Source organism: Humulus lupulus, chromosome 4, assembly GCF_963169125.1.
Source record: "Humulus lupulus chromosome 4, drHumLupu1.1, whole genome shotgun sequence".
Taxonomy (NCBI): Eukaryota; Viridiplantae; Streptophyta; class Magnoliopsida; order Rosales; family Cannabaceae; genus Humulus; species Humulus lupulus.
In genome coordinates, this window is record NC_084796.1 from 3,074,163 (window position 1) to 3,089,301 (window position 15,139).

Sequence of the window (15,139 nt, forward strand, 5' to 3'; positions counted from 1 at the left end):
GATTTTTTTTGGATGATTTCTAACTTATTATTTTAAATATTTTCTAATTAGTTTACGAATACGACACCATATTTGGCGCATGAAATCAACGAGAAATGGGATGAGTGGATTGAATCAATTATGACGTATCTCAGTTAGCAAATGAACAAGTTGGTGAGGAAATTTTAGTTTAAGTAGGTTTAATACTTAGAAATTTAGAACACAAGAGTGCATATATATATTAACTTTGAAATATGAATTACTTTTGTAGATTTGATCATAAATGTTAACTTTAGATAAATGTTTAAAAAATTTATATTGTTGTTTTTCTGTTTATACTGCTGTTATTCTATTTCTGCTGCTGTTTTTTTTTATCAAAATAGGCCAGGGAAATTGGCATAAAAATTTGCAATTTCCCTGATTAATACTTTAAGTGACAGTTCCCAACTGACGCAAAAAATACTCATTTTTTACATTTGTGGCAGTGCCCCACTGACGCAAACCATGCTAGCATTTGCGTCAGTGTGGCACTGCCACAAATTCCTTTGTTGCAGTGCCACACTGAAGCAAACCCGAGCCTGATTTGCGTCATGAAATTCTGCGTCACATATAAAACTGACGCAAATACTCAATTGTGACGGTTAGAAACTGACACAAATGACCTTTTTTGTTGTAGTGAAGAAAGAGTTTTTACTTTTTTAGGGTTAATAGATTAAAGAGTTTCGACCCATATTGAAAAGAATTGTTTTTTTTAAATGTCTTTAGCGTCATTTCCTAACTTACTTAAATAAATTTGATTAATTAATTATTTTAATCAAATTAAATAATTAAATTAGTTTGTATCAGTTTGTAACTGATGCTAATTTGAAAATTTGCATCAGTTACACATTGACGCAAATGAGAGGAATAAATGGTGAATTTTTTGTGTCAGTTGCCAACTGATGCAAATGCCTAGAGATGGTCAATGGCGTCAATCAACTCTATTGAATGACACGTTTAACTGACGTGAAATGACATTTTTGTAATAGTAATAGTACATTGATATAATGTAGATGGGTCAATTCTCGCCAGTAAATGAGAGTGCAAAAAACAATTAATTTGTTGGTATACGTCTCCGTTATGAATTTATTTTGAAGTGAAAAATAACAACATTGAAAGATACCATTTTAGAGCAGTATACCTTTATAAAATCTATGACCGAAGCTAGGGACAAAAAAAAATTGAGATGATGCAAGGAGTCGTGGCGAAAGAAGGAATAAAAATTGAGAAATTTTCTCAAATTGTATTATTAAAAAAACAACAAACTAAACATATTTGATAAGAAGAAGTATAAATAATTTAATGAACACGATAGGTAAAGAGTTAAGTAACATTAAAAAAATGTAAAATAGTTCTTAATTTTAACTTGAAAAGAAAAAAGTGATATTCTTAACCCCTAAAACCATAGAATAAGTTGACTTAAAATTTCAACGGATGGAAAGTTGTGTTAAACTCAGAATAAAATTTAGCCATACATTGAAGCACACGGATAAGAGTTCTTTAGATAAGTGATAATAAATTAATGAATTTAAGAAGTTGTACGATTAAACAACCAACAACATTAATTTGATACGTACATATATATATACATGCATGTGAAAATAATAAGTGCTACGTACGTGCCAGAGCTAGCTAGCTATATACATATATATATATATATATATATATATGTAACTAGACAAAGACTGAACGATAGGAGAGTTATTGTACATTAATTAAACGTTGCATTGCATGGAGGTCTCTCCTTCGGTAAACAATCTGTACAACACTACATAAGTTAATACTCTATAATTAACAGTATATAATTGGTTACTAGTACTTCATATAATACTTATTAAATTTAAACAAATGAGACTCAATATTAGATTGCATCAATAACGATATATTACCTCCTTGTGATGTTGGACAATAAAGTAGATTGAATAATATAGACCGTGGAAACAAACTATGCTAAAATGCTCTATTCTCACTCTTATCCAAAAGAATGATTTTATTGTATATAGATAGATAGATAAGATGAATAGTAATGATTGTGACACACAAATTATACATATTATTACAATGATATGTAATTAATCTCAACACACAATTAATTAAAATATTTATGGCTTAAATTGAATACACATTGTTGTGTATAAAAAGTAAGTAATTTTTGTGTGTGTCTAACACTACTCTTACTTTATTAGATAAAAAGACCCGTATATATAATTTGTGTGTGTAATTAAAAGTTGTTTTATAAATCTCTATAATTAAGTATGGAGTTGATCAGTGTGCAAAGTTGTATATTATTCTACTCTTTGTTCAATGTTTGTCATTAGATATATGTATTTGTATATATTTTGTAGAGTCCTTTTGAATTCTTGGACAATTGCAATAATTAAAATAGGGATAAATTGAAAATTAGCATGTTTAATGAGTTCTTAACTAAAATTACCTCATAAATATTTTTAGTTTAGTTCTACTCATTTTTATGACAGACAATTCCAAAAATACCCTTGACCACATGGTTCTCTTCTAAAAATAGTATCCACCGAATATAGGGGTATAATAGGTATATTGATTAAAATAATAGGTATTATATTAAAACTTAAAAATTGTATAAAAGAAAGAGCTTACCTAAAATGTCTATTGATCTAATTTCTACATTAAAATATATATATGTACAACAAAAGCAAGCCCAATACTATCATACCCAACCTTCTTAAACATAGAAAATGAAGCCCAATGTCCTTTTGGAGATAATAAGCCCGACCACAATCAAGTTGAATTATAGATTATTATCATTAATTTTATCACTTATAAAAAATAATAAGTAAGAATAAGCTATAGTATAAATTAAACAAACTATACCATTTGGAATGAATATTCAGTAATATGTGAGTTTTTCTATTAAAATATCTAAAACAATTACAAAAAATAATGGTAAATTGATCTTTTAAAAAATAATATATTTATGATTTTAAAAAAAATTATAAATTTAAATTAATATTTAATTAAAATAAGAATCTTACACACATTTTTTTATTATTATTAATAACTGCATTATTCCTAGATTATAGGCCTTGTATCATGAATACATTTTTTTAATAATGCAAAATTTATATCTAATAGTTTGATCATAGATAAACATAAATAACTTTTCAAAATTTATAGGCTTAATTAATTTAACCGTAATTTTTTTTTTTTCATTTTTACTATCGTTATATTGAGTAAATCATAAAAATTACTATAACTTATTATTTAATTAATATAATAAAATATAAAAACTTAAAAAAGATTATTACAAAAAGTTTTAGGTATATATTTTTTTATAAATAAATTTAAATTACATTTAAATATCATCTTATTTTACTATGATTTAATTAATAAAAAATGCATTGAGTGATTTGTATATCGAATTTGGTATAGGTATACGTCTCACTCATGAATTTATTTTGAAGTGAAGGAGTAATAAATATCATTGAAAGTCCATTTAATAAAATCTATGATGACCTGAGGGATTTTAACAAAATTAAATTGAATATTGATGCAAGGGGTCGTAGCAAAATAAGAAATACAAATTATATATTAGAAGTTTTCTCAAACTGTATTAAACTGTATTAGAAGTACGTAAAATTGTTAAAAAGATTATGAAATATTAAAAAAATGGTAAAACAATTGAAAGTTTTGTTAAACTCATAATAAAATTTAGTCCTAATTAATTATTACATTTAAGTAGGGTAAGCTAGGGTTCTTTAGATCAATTATAATAATTGAATGAATTGAAATTAATAATGACAAGAATCATGAGGCTCCATCTAAAAACAATTGGTGATTAGTGGAGTTACACATGTTCTTATTAATAGTTCAATATTCTTACACATATTCCATGTGGGACACCATAGTCTAATATCATGAGGCTCCATCTAAAAACCTTAGTGGAGTTACACATGTTCTTATTAATAGTTCAATATTCTTACACATATTCCATGTGGGACACCATAGTCTAATATCCCCCCTCAAGATGGTGGCGATTTTTCGCTCACCAATCTTGAATCACCTGATCACAAGTAGCCCATTTTGTCAGCACGCTTATTTTTTTGGATCTCAAGTGTCTTTTCGCACTATGCGGATCTCGTGCGGCTTGGCTCACTCTTTTGGATCGGTGTGGATCGAATGCCCTCTAGGGAATTAGCTCTTGATACCATAACAAGAATCATGAGGCTCCATCTAAAAATCAATTGGTGATTAGTGAAGTTACACATGTTCTTAGTAATAGTTCAATATTCTTACACATATTCTATGTGGGACACCATAGTCTAATAAATAACAAACTTTGCCTCCAAACACATTTAAGAAACTCTACGACTGTACAACCAAAAGAAAAATTTGTGAAAATAATTTTTTTTAAATGATTTTATATTTTGGTCTGCCTTTAATAATATTTTTTAAGCTAATTTGTATTTAAAATTCAACTAATTATCTAAATTTTTTTAATCAGCTATTTAATAATTCTGACTGCTATTTGATAATATATTGGACATTTCTAACTAAAAGTAATTAATGTCATGCTATTATTATTTATATATAATTAAAATAAAACTTTTTATTTTCACTTTCTTATATGTATATATATATCATATATTCTTATTACTTTCTTCTATATTTTATTTAAAATAAAAAAATATATTCAAAAAGAATTTCCAGTTATAAATTTTCTCTCTGTATTAATTAAAAAGCTAAGTTTTTAAATATTTTTTTATTGTTAATATTATTATTTTCCGTTAATGTTTTATATTAAATTTAAAATATACTTATAGTTTCTTTCTTTCTAGTATCTTTTACTGTTAATATTATTATTTTCCTATTATACTTACTGTTAATATTATAGTTTGCTATGAATAAAATTACATTATGTATTGGTTTTCTTTTATTAACAAATATATTCCTAATTTATAATATATATAAGGACAATGGTATAAATATATATATATATATATATTAAAGAGATTATAAGATTACAAAATCATTTATGCCATATGTGATAACTTTTTAAAAGTTTTTTTATGTCACTTATATAGTATATATTAGAATAGCTATATATATTATGGAGAATTCTCTATAGGAGCTTCACTTAAGTCCTACTAGTGAAGCTCTCAGTGTTCTCAACCTTTGAACAGTTTTCGGTGCGATTTTTTTTATGACCGTGTATATTGTAGCTATTTAGAGCATCTGCAAATTTTCAGAAAATTCTGAATAGTTTACAGTACCGAAAACTAGGTTCAAACATATTATTGCACGCGTGACTAATTTTTTTTATGCGCGTGGAAAACAACATGTTTGAACCTAGTTTTCGGTACTACAAATTATTCGAAATTTTCTGAAAATTTGCAGATGCTCTAAATAGCTACAATATACCCAGTCATAAAAAAAAGTCGCGCCGAAAACTGTTCACGGGTCGAGAAACACTGAGAGTCTTACCGGTAAGGCTTAAAGTGAAGCCCCTGTAGAATAATTGTCCATTAAATTATACTCCCATTAGTAAATATATATATATATATTAAAAATAATTCTTTCCACATTATACATACATATAAGAAATTGGTGAATTTAGTTAATTTGCAGTAAATATATTTATACATTTATGTTGCATTTAGCTTATTCTCTTAAACTAAAAAAATTGTTATTATTTTAAATTAACAAAAATATCGTCAATATATTTTTTTAACTTAATTTTTCCAAAAAAAAATTATATATTTTTTTAACAATTTAATGTGTGACCAAATTTAATGACGACATTTTAATAAAATTAGAAATAGATGCATATTTAAATTCGTTTTATAGTTCTATATTAATAGCTAGTGTTAATTATACTTGGTTAAAAAAGTGAAATATATTAATATAGTTAAACTTTACAAATGTTAAAGTGTAATTGGTTAGACATACTTTTGGGACACAATATTTGACAGCAGATTTGAATCATTAAGGTAAATACGCACGTGAATATTAAACATGTAGAAAACTCAAACACAAAATACGATATGGTTATTTTAATCGGTCACACGACACACAAAATAATACGATTATGACATGATTAATGTATCATGATATAACTCGAAACTGATACAATCAAACATAACTATATCAAACATTATTAAAAATTGATGACATAACATGATTATTAAACGTGTTATAACTACTCCGACCATTAAATAATTAGGTAGATTGGAGGAAGTGTATCATGGCTGCAGGATCGATCCTTGTGGAAAAAACCAAGTATGCTAATATTGCTCTAAGCTTTAGGCAATTGCTGGTTTAATAAATGTATATCAAACAAAATAAGTAATAATATATCTTTTCTGAAAGAACAAATTTAGCCAATATTATGGGATGAACAATTGTTACTTAATTAGAAATAAGGAGCCCTATAATATTTATGGATAATTCTTGATTAACTCCTCCATTTATATGATTAGCATGCATAAATTAAGCTCATCATTATTCTGAGTAATTGGTGAAGTTTTATAAATCTCTATAAGTTTGGAGTTGATGAGTGCATGTTTATATATTATTCTACTCGTGTTTGTCAATTATTTTTCGTTATTATAAATTAATTTTATCGTTAGATATATACATAGAATTTTGTAGAGAGTCATTTGAATTTTGGGCAACAATTGCAATAATTAACGAAAAGAAAACAAAAGTGACATGCAACAAGCAAGCCCAATATTGTCACACAACGTTCTTGAACTTAGAAAATAAAGCCCAATGTCCTTCGGGTGATACTAAGCCCAATCACATTCAACTTGAATTATAGATTATTATCAAGAGTTTTTTACACTATTAATTTTATCACTTATAAAAAATAATAAGTAAGAATAACATATAACTGAAAATAAATAAATATACAATTTGGAATGAATCATTGATATCATGTAAGCTTTCTTTTAAAATATATAAAAAAAAAATTACAGAAACTAATGGTAAATTGATCTTAATTTTAGAGCCTAACTTAAGATAATAGTATATATGACATTTTAAAAATAATTTCATGACATTTTTTTTAAGTTAAGTTAACATTTTATAAATTTAAATTAATGCTTCATCAAAAAGAAGAACTCTTACCCACATTTGTTTTTATTAGTATTAATAACTACATTATTCATTGATTATAGGCCTTATATCATGTAGATACTTTTCTAACATTGTTTTTAATAATGCAACCTATATTAATAATTTATATATGTATATATACACATAAATAAAATTTTAATAACGATCGCTACACCATCATTATACCATCGTTAGCCATCGTATTATGCCAAAAATTAAGTTTTTATAGTACTATCGCTAAATCATTGTTGATACCATCGTTTTGTGCAAAAAATTAAGTTTTTATGGTATTATCGCTAACGCATTGCCATGGGGTTGGAGAAATTTGAAATTTAAAATAGGAGCCTATTGCTCACTTGTAAAACACAATTTGTCTATCCATTAGAGCACTTGGCTAGAAAATACCTAGAGGCTTGATAATTTCATAAAGCTATTTTCAAAAATTGTGGGAGTTCCCTTAGTACTTGAGTTAGGGAGAAATAAGGTACTTCAAATTCTTCAACTTGCCAATGTTATTAGACACTACTTTGATCCCCGAATTGTGAAGATCCAAGGTGCGTAAGAACTTAAAATTCAAAACAATCGTGTCGCAAATCGATGTGCCTGATCTCCCTTCAATCTGCCACTGCAGCTGACTATGCAATATGATTGTTCGAATCCTTTTCGCTTTGTACAAGGCATCTGGAAGTTGCCATGGTGAATCCAAGTGAAAGTCAAACAACACATGATGAGTTTTCTCTAGAATATTTTTCTCTTCTTCCAATCTCAATGAAGCACACTCCACCCCTGCTATCTCCTTAGCAAGATCATACATTAAGCTCTGCATTTTGCAGCTCCTTAAAGCTCCCCACTCGTCTCTTTTAACCTCTTCAAAGAACAACCTTTCTTGTAACTCCATAACATACTTATCAGCCACATCTTCCGGACAATCATCCTCACTTAAACAAGCTACAAACCCTTGAGATATCCAAAGCTTTACGAGTGTTGGCACATCAAACTCATAATTCTTTGGGAACAAACTACAATAAACAAAACAAGGTTTCAAGTATGCTGGAGAGTGTTCATAGTTCGATTTAATCACCCTCAAAGCGTTCTCTCTTTCTTTGGTTTTTTTCTGCTTTTCCCATATGTCAAATGTGTTCTGCCACTCAGTTCCCAAATTCTCCAAGTACAGCATGCTCCCTATCGTTCTTATAGCTAGAGGTTTTCCTCCACACTTGTTCAAAACCTCATTCAAATTCTCATCTACACCTTGCCTTTGGCTTAACTGAATACTACTTTTTAGCAGAGCAAAAGAGGCTTTTTCATCAAGACAACCCAAGTGGTAAATCATCTTCTCATCTTCATAATCCAATTCATGACCACCCAACACTTCAACCATAAGACTTTGAGCAACCTCTTCAGTCTGAGTTGTCACAATTACTCTACTACCCTCTGCCCCATATCTTAACAATTCTCCAAAACTTCTGAACTTCTCAAGATCCTCATAACACAAATCATCAAGCACAATGAGAAAACGCTTTCCATCTATATTTTTAAGTACATTGCTGCATAATTGGTCACCCAATATTTGACCGTAAAAACATAATTTATTAGCAAAAATTAATATTTTATGTAATTTTCCCTTGATTTTAATGGATTATGTCATTTGACTTGAACAATATATAATTCAATAAAACAAACCTATTCACTCACTATCCAGAAAGGAAACTTGGGATAGGTATAGATGTAAAGTACCATGATTGAACTGGTAAATAGGAAGCAGATATGCCAATATTTGTCTACAGAATGCATATGACCCCAAATTAAAACCATAAAGCCAAACAAAGTTTCATTGATGGTAGTATGATAGAAATGATAGGATCAAAACATGTGCTTCTTCACAAGTTTTCCAACAGAAACTAAATTTTTATGATAACTTGGATTGGATCAATGCAAATCGTAAATAGTAATCCCATCTAAACGTATAGCAGGAAGCAACATTCACCAATAAAATTCCTAATAAATTTATCATAATTCCTGGTAATTTGCCATGTCCAATTCAATTCATGACTTTATTTCATTGAAAAGTAAGAGGTTACTTACGAATTCACCAATAAAAATATCAATACAACACACCAAAATTTGGAATGTTATGAATCTCACCCTTGTGCCATTAAACTCTCTTTCTCAATAATAATGAGTAATTCCTCACCTAAACACTAATCAAATATCAAATTAGCCAAACTACTCTACTTTCTTTCGATGTATAACATACTCAAAATTTTATACCAATAAGGAATTCAAAAAATCTGAATCATACCCATTAATCTACGCTTCCCTGAATTCGACCCCAGCAGCTTTATCAGCTTCAATCTTCTTCTTGTTCTTCTCAATTGCCGAAGCAACTTGCTGAGGCATATACTTCTCATCATGCTTAGCCAAAACCTCTGTAGCCACAAAGTAACAGTCTCCACTTCTTGCTTTCTCGGAGACGTTTTTAGCCGAAACTTCGTTTCGAACCTCGTCAGTGATAGGCTTAACGAACCCTTCAACCACCGCCGAGTGACCCTCCCTGAATAAATCGGGCAAAGCTCCCTGATACCTAACCAGAATATCGGTGATCAAGTCGGTGACGACGAACTCGATCTCCGGCGACGAAGCCGGGTGGACTACGCTGCCTTCCAGGACCAAACCCCCGAGCCGGAACTTGTTCTTGCTAGGGTTTACAATGAACTTGTCGAGAGCTTCAGTTGGGGTCACGTAGAAGACCAATTGGTCTTGGAATGAGTTGAGGACGACCACAATGAAGCCTGCGACGCAGCTAAAGCTCAACGCATAGAGCCAGAGCCTCCGAGTCTGCATCTGGCGGGCTCGGGCACCAATGTCGACGGACTTGGCCCGTTTTGGGTTGCGTCGGGCAGTTGAGAGGAATCGAAGCCCAAGGGATAGATCTTCTGGGATTGAACAATGGTGGGGGAGTCGGGAGAGAATCAGCGGTGGAGATTGGAAGATGGGTTGGCGATAGACAGTAGTGGTGGCGATATGGGTTGTGGTTAGAGTTGCTCGGAGGAGATGGGCTCTGAGACGGAGCGCCAGGCGAGCCACCATAGTTTTGTTCTGAAGAGAGAAATCTCTCGCAACTGGTATAGTTGTGCTGAAGAAAAAAAACTTGACATAATTAGTTATCTATATATATATATGTGTGTAAACATCATGAATTCGGCAAGAAAAATGGTGCTTTAATATGTGAATTTAGGCATTGTAGAACTTGGCCCACTTAGCCTTAAGGATTTCTTAATACTTGAGCCCAAATGATCTTCAGCCAATCAAGGAAAATACAATTGAGAAGCTTGCCAAAAAAAATGCTCAAAATGCAATGGAAACCAAAAATAAAAACCATCATATCACCATAACAATTTCACAGCACCAACCAGAATGTCAAATTCTATCTAATCAAAACCAAACAATCCAAACATGAATACTTGTATATGGTCATAAGTCACAGGAGATATCAACTAAAAGCATTTCAATGAAAACTTATTTTCTGAATTGGATTCAATTCAAACCACTACTCTCTCTCTCTATACAAAGGCGAACAATATATATCATACTCATCATATGAAAGAGGATCTCGATGCTTCAGATGACAAGGGTGGCGGCTGTGGGTGGTTGGGACAGAGCTTGGAGATCTGTGAGGACAGAGGACAAGTCGCGTTCAACTTCAAGAAGAATATAGAATTTTATTATTATTCATTTTAAATAGGAAATTTAATCTTTGTTAGGCTGTATTTTTGTAAATGTGGTTTTAATACTCTCTTCTTTCAAATAATATCTAGTCTTTAAATTAATTTTATAGCATAAATTATAAAAAGCTCTTGAAGAGTAGTAGTAGTTAGCACAGAAAAATTATACCAATGACCAAATTCCATATACATTTATTGTGGACGTGTAAAGCATTCTAAAGAATTTAGATTTTGTACATATGTATTGTCTAAAACAACGATTGTTAAAAATGAATCATAATCATCAATCCTCAATCAATTGTGCTTGAACCTTAAGAGCTCAACTAAAACTGTTAATGACTACTTACTCCCTAACCTTCTCAGAAATCTATACTTAACAAGCTTTCAATAACAACTACTGAATGAGCTATACTGTGAATGACTACCAACCACAGAACAAGTAAAGTAAGTTACTTCCTAACCTTCTCAGAAATCTATGCTCAACAAGCTTTCAATAACAACTACTGAATGAGCCATACTGTGAATGACTACCATCCACAGAACAAGTAAAGTAAGTTACTCCCTAACCTTCTCAGAAATCTATGCTTAACAAGCTTCCAATAACAACTACTGAATGTGCTATACTGATATACGCTAAGCAATTAAGCATACTAACCAAACTTCACAAAGGGCATAAAACTCCATGTTCAACAAAACAAATACACGATATATAGATAGTGTTTGCAAATAACTCGAGAAATCTTTATTTGATCAGATGGTGAAATTAGCAAAATGAAGTATCCATGTTATGTTACCGCTAATTTCATTTCTCTCATTCCTGCAAATTCTTCTAAATATTAACTAAAATTCCATGAATTATATATCAACAATGCCAACACTCTTAATTCTTCTCGTCTTGCCTTTCTTTCCAATTTGAATTCACCATTACACACTCACTATTATTTTCCCCTGTAGTTGCTTTATATAATTACAATCCTTAAAATTTAACATTCAAATTCCAAACCCATCAATTGTTCATTTCAACCCCCGAACAAGCCCTAACCCTCACATCTCCAAATAGACCCCAAATCGACGAAACCCTAAGTCCCCGCCCTAACAGATTATAAATTAAACCCGGAATTTCAAGGCTTTAATAAGAGTAAAACAAGTGATCTAAATCCATTGCGAAAGGAGAGATTCAAAATCAAAATTTTAGTATTCCTTCCTATCATCGCAGCCAAACAAAACGACCTAATAATTTCACAAATAATTTTCAGAAGAAGAAGAAGGAGGTAAACCTGGCTTGAGGAAAAGCGTGGATTCGGAGGAGGTAGCGATGGATCTGAGACCGTTGTTTAACGCCATGGCTCTGCTTGGCAATAAAATAAAATAAAAATACCTTCTTCTTTGTTAAATTTTAATCAAAAAATATTTATTTTTAAAAATATCATAAAATTTTTATAGGAGAATTTTCCAAAAATATGGTTTTTTAGTGCAAAAATATAGGAATTAAAATTTCCTTAAGAGAAAATTTAATTAACAGAAATTTTCTTAATTATGTAGTCGATGACTACTTATTTTTTAATTTTCTACTAACCATAACCATGGTGTTTCCTCATTAATAATAAAATCAAATAAAGTAAATAATTAATTTAGACATGGCAAAATGGGGCGGTGAGGCGGAGTGGGGCAGAGCTCCGAACCGACGGGGCATCTTTGCCCTAGTAAAAACGGGGCGGGGCCCCGCTAGAAATTTAAGCAAGGCAGGGCCACCCCGCCTAGATTTTTTTTTTTCTATATTCTAACTCAATTCTCTCATGCTACTTATATACATAGTATGTAAAATTGATATTTTATATATGGTTTAGAATATTTTTAATTATATATAGACTAGAAAGAATTATAAATATTGAAAAATATGTTTTATATAATTCATCATTATTCTTGTATTTATTTTGTAAATTTTAAAATTAAAAAAAAAACAAAATATAATATTTGATGGTGTAATTGATACCAAGTATAAAATATAAATATTACAATAAAAAATAATATTTAAATTTAGGGAAAATTCTAAAATTATAATTTAATGTTTCTAAAAAAAAAAGTTAAATGGGGCAAATGGGGTGGGGCAAATCCGCCCAGATTAAGCCGGGGCAAGTCGACCCGCCCCGCTCTAAGAAACTAATCGGGGCAGGGCGGGGCAAAATGTTTGCAGGGCCCGCCCTGCCCCATTTACATGCCTAAATTAATTATATGAATTAATAATAAATTGGTTAATTATGTTATTTTAAGAAGGTCATTATGTTAGTGAGTATTTAAAGAAAAGTGTATAAATCAAATTAGTTATATATAAAAATAATTAATACGATTGGGTATATATTTTTATTTTTAATAAATATGTAATTATTTAATTTAATGTGTATATATATGTAAAGTCAACAAAAAAAATGCATTTAAACAAAATAATATAACTAATGAAATTCCCTCACACTAATAAAATCTTTTAAGGGCCATCTCTCAATGATTTTATAAAAGAAAGATTTACACTCACACACTTTATAATATAAATAATTATAAATATAAAATTAATATTTTAATATACCCATATTATAATATTAATTAACATAAACAACATACAATCATATTTTATTTACCTATTTATTATACCAACTTTTTTTTAACATCATATAACATTCTAATTATATTTCCATATGTTACACTCTTTTATTTCTTTTATTTTACTGTTACGATTTTTTTTTAGATATTAAAAAGCTATTATTTATTTCCTTATTTACATAGCTATAATTTATTTCCTTATTTACAAAGCTAATTCTATTTAATAGTAATTTTTATTATTCCAGTTGAAATATAATTAGTAGTACAACATTTCGTGAAGCATTTTCTATTATTTATCTTATTGTAGCAATGTGTTTTATTATATATAATTCTTAGATATAGTCATATATTTTGCACTTTTGCGGTCATAGAATTATTAAAGAGAAAAATTACATTCATAATTCTTAGATATACTATGTGGGGGAATAAACTTGAAATTACTCATACCTCATTAATAGAACAATAATCTGCTAAGTCAAGCCTCTCAACTTATAATTTTCTTCTATATATATTTATATAAATATGTTTTATTTATTAAATGACATAAACAATGATTAGTGGTGTAATCATTTTGTGACAATTTCTTGTATAACGGGCTTGATTTTCTATGTTTGCCATGTTATTTATATGTTTTTATATACCATGTGGTAGTAATATAACATTTTATTCCATCTTGAAATATGATTAGTGTTCTAGCTTGAAATATACTATTTGGTATCCATAACTTAATTCTAAACAATAATTTCAAATATTATTTAACATTATATAGTTGGTAGTATATAATACGCCAATATACATCTTGGTATTCAAATTCCAACCTAATGATATATGCTAATACTTGATACTAGCTATGTCATTAATCGAACACTATTAAAATACTACTTTCAAGTATCCAACAAAAAAACGGTGGAATCATTCCCTTAACAAAACTTGATAGAAAATCAGTTGCATATCATAAACAACAAAACAAATAAAAGCCTTTAATAAACATAATTATTATCAATATCAAATCATATAATTAACTACTCTTATTTCTATAAAGATAAACCCTTAATCATCATCATTTTACATACTTAAAATCACATCAATTTATCTATATAATAAATGGTATATTTTAAATAAATTATATACTTACTAGTATCAAATGACATAACCATTAAACTATGCCATAGTAGAAATGGTATATGTAACTTTATATTTTTACAATTATATACTTACTAGTATCAAACGATATTACTAATTTAAAAAAACATATCATTATAATTATTCAACTATCGAATAAAAGATTCACGCACTGACCATCAAAGCATATGATCTATCATTTTAGCACTTGTAGAAAATAATATTAATCGAACATTATTAAAATACTACTTTCAAGTATCTAATAAAAATACGGTGGGATCATTCCCTTAACAAAACTTGATACAAAATCAGTTGCATGGCATACACAACAAAACAAATAAAAGACTTGAATAAACATAATTTTTACCAATACAAAATCTTATAAATAACTACTCTTATGTCTAAAAAACTAAACCCTTAATCATCATCATTTTATACACTAAAAATCACATCAATTTATTTATATACTAAATTGGAAAACTTTTAATAAATTAAATACTTACTAGTATCAAATGACTACTTCATGGCATCTTATGATCTTCAGTCCCCCTTTATATTACTATTCAAGTTGGTTACTAGTAGAACAA

At 29.1% G+C, this 15,139-nt stretch overlaps 2 protein-coding genes across 2 annotated transcripts; both read right to left on the reverse strand.

Annotated features, from left to right (window-relative positions):
• Window positions 1-7,579: 7,579 nt before the first annotated feature.
• Window positions 7,580-9,068, reverse strand: LOC133830589 (putative disease resistance protein RGA4). The gene is made up of 3 exons (XM_062260597.1): window positions 9,030-9,068; window positions 8,806-8,891; window positions 7,580-8,657 (listed from the first exon to the last, which is right to left on the reverse strand). Exons 1-3 carry the CDS (start codon window positions 9,066-9,068, stop codon window positions 7,580-7,582), a joined length of 1,203 nt encoding a protein of 400 aa, XP_062116581.1.
• A 58-nt stretch (window positions 9,069-9,126) lies between these two features.
• On the reverse strand, window positions 9,127-12,207 carry LOC133829678 (cytochrome c-type biogenesis protein CcmE homolog, mitochondrial-like). Its single transcript, XM_062259437.1, has 3 exons — window positions 12,113-12,207; window positions 10,704-10,781; window positions 9,127-10,246 (listed from the first exon to the last, which is right to left on the reverse strand). The coding sequence occupies exon 3, from the start codon at window positions 10,198-10,200 to the stop codon at window positions 9,421-9,423; it is 780 nt and encodes a 259-aa protein (XP_062115421.1). The 5' UTR covers window positions 10,201-10,246; window positions 10,704-10,781; window positions 12,113-12,207; the 3' UTR covers window positions 9,127-9,420.
• Between the last annotated feature and the right edge of the window lie 2,932 nt (window positions 12,208-15,139).

Excerpts from the sequence above, each read along its gene's own strand:
- LOC133830589 (XM_062260597.1), bottom strand. The coding sequence starts at position 9,068 with ATGGGATTACTATTTACGATTTGCATTGATCCAATCCAA. Across the intron at positions 8,892-9,029 it reads TTTGCATTGATCCAATCCAA|ACAAATATTGGCATATCTGC; the intron begins GTTATCATAAAA and ends TGCATTCTGTAG. Across the intron at positions 8,658-8,805 it reads CCAAGTTTCCTTTCTGGATA|CAATGTACTTAAAAATATAG; the intron begins GTGAGTGAATAG and ends CCAATTATGCAG.
- LOC133829678 (XM_062259437.1), bottom strand. The coding sequence starts at position 10,200 with ATGGTGGCTCGCCTGGCGCTCCGTCTCAGAGCCCATCTCCTCCGAGCA.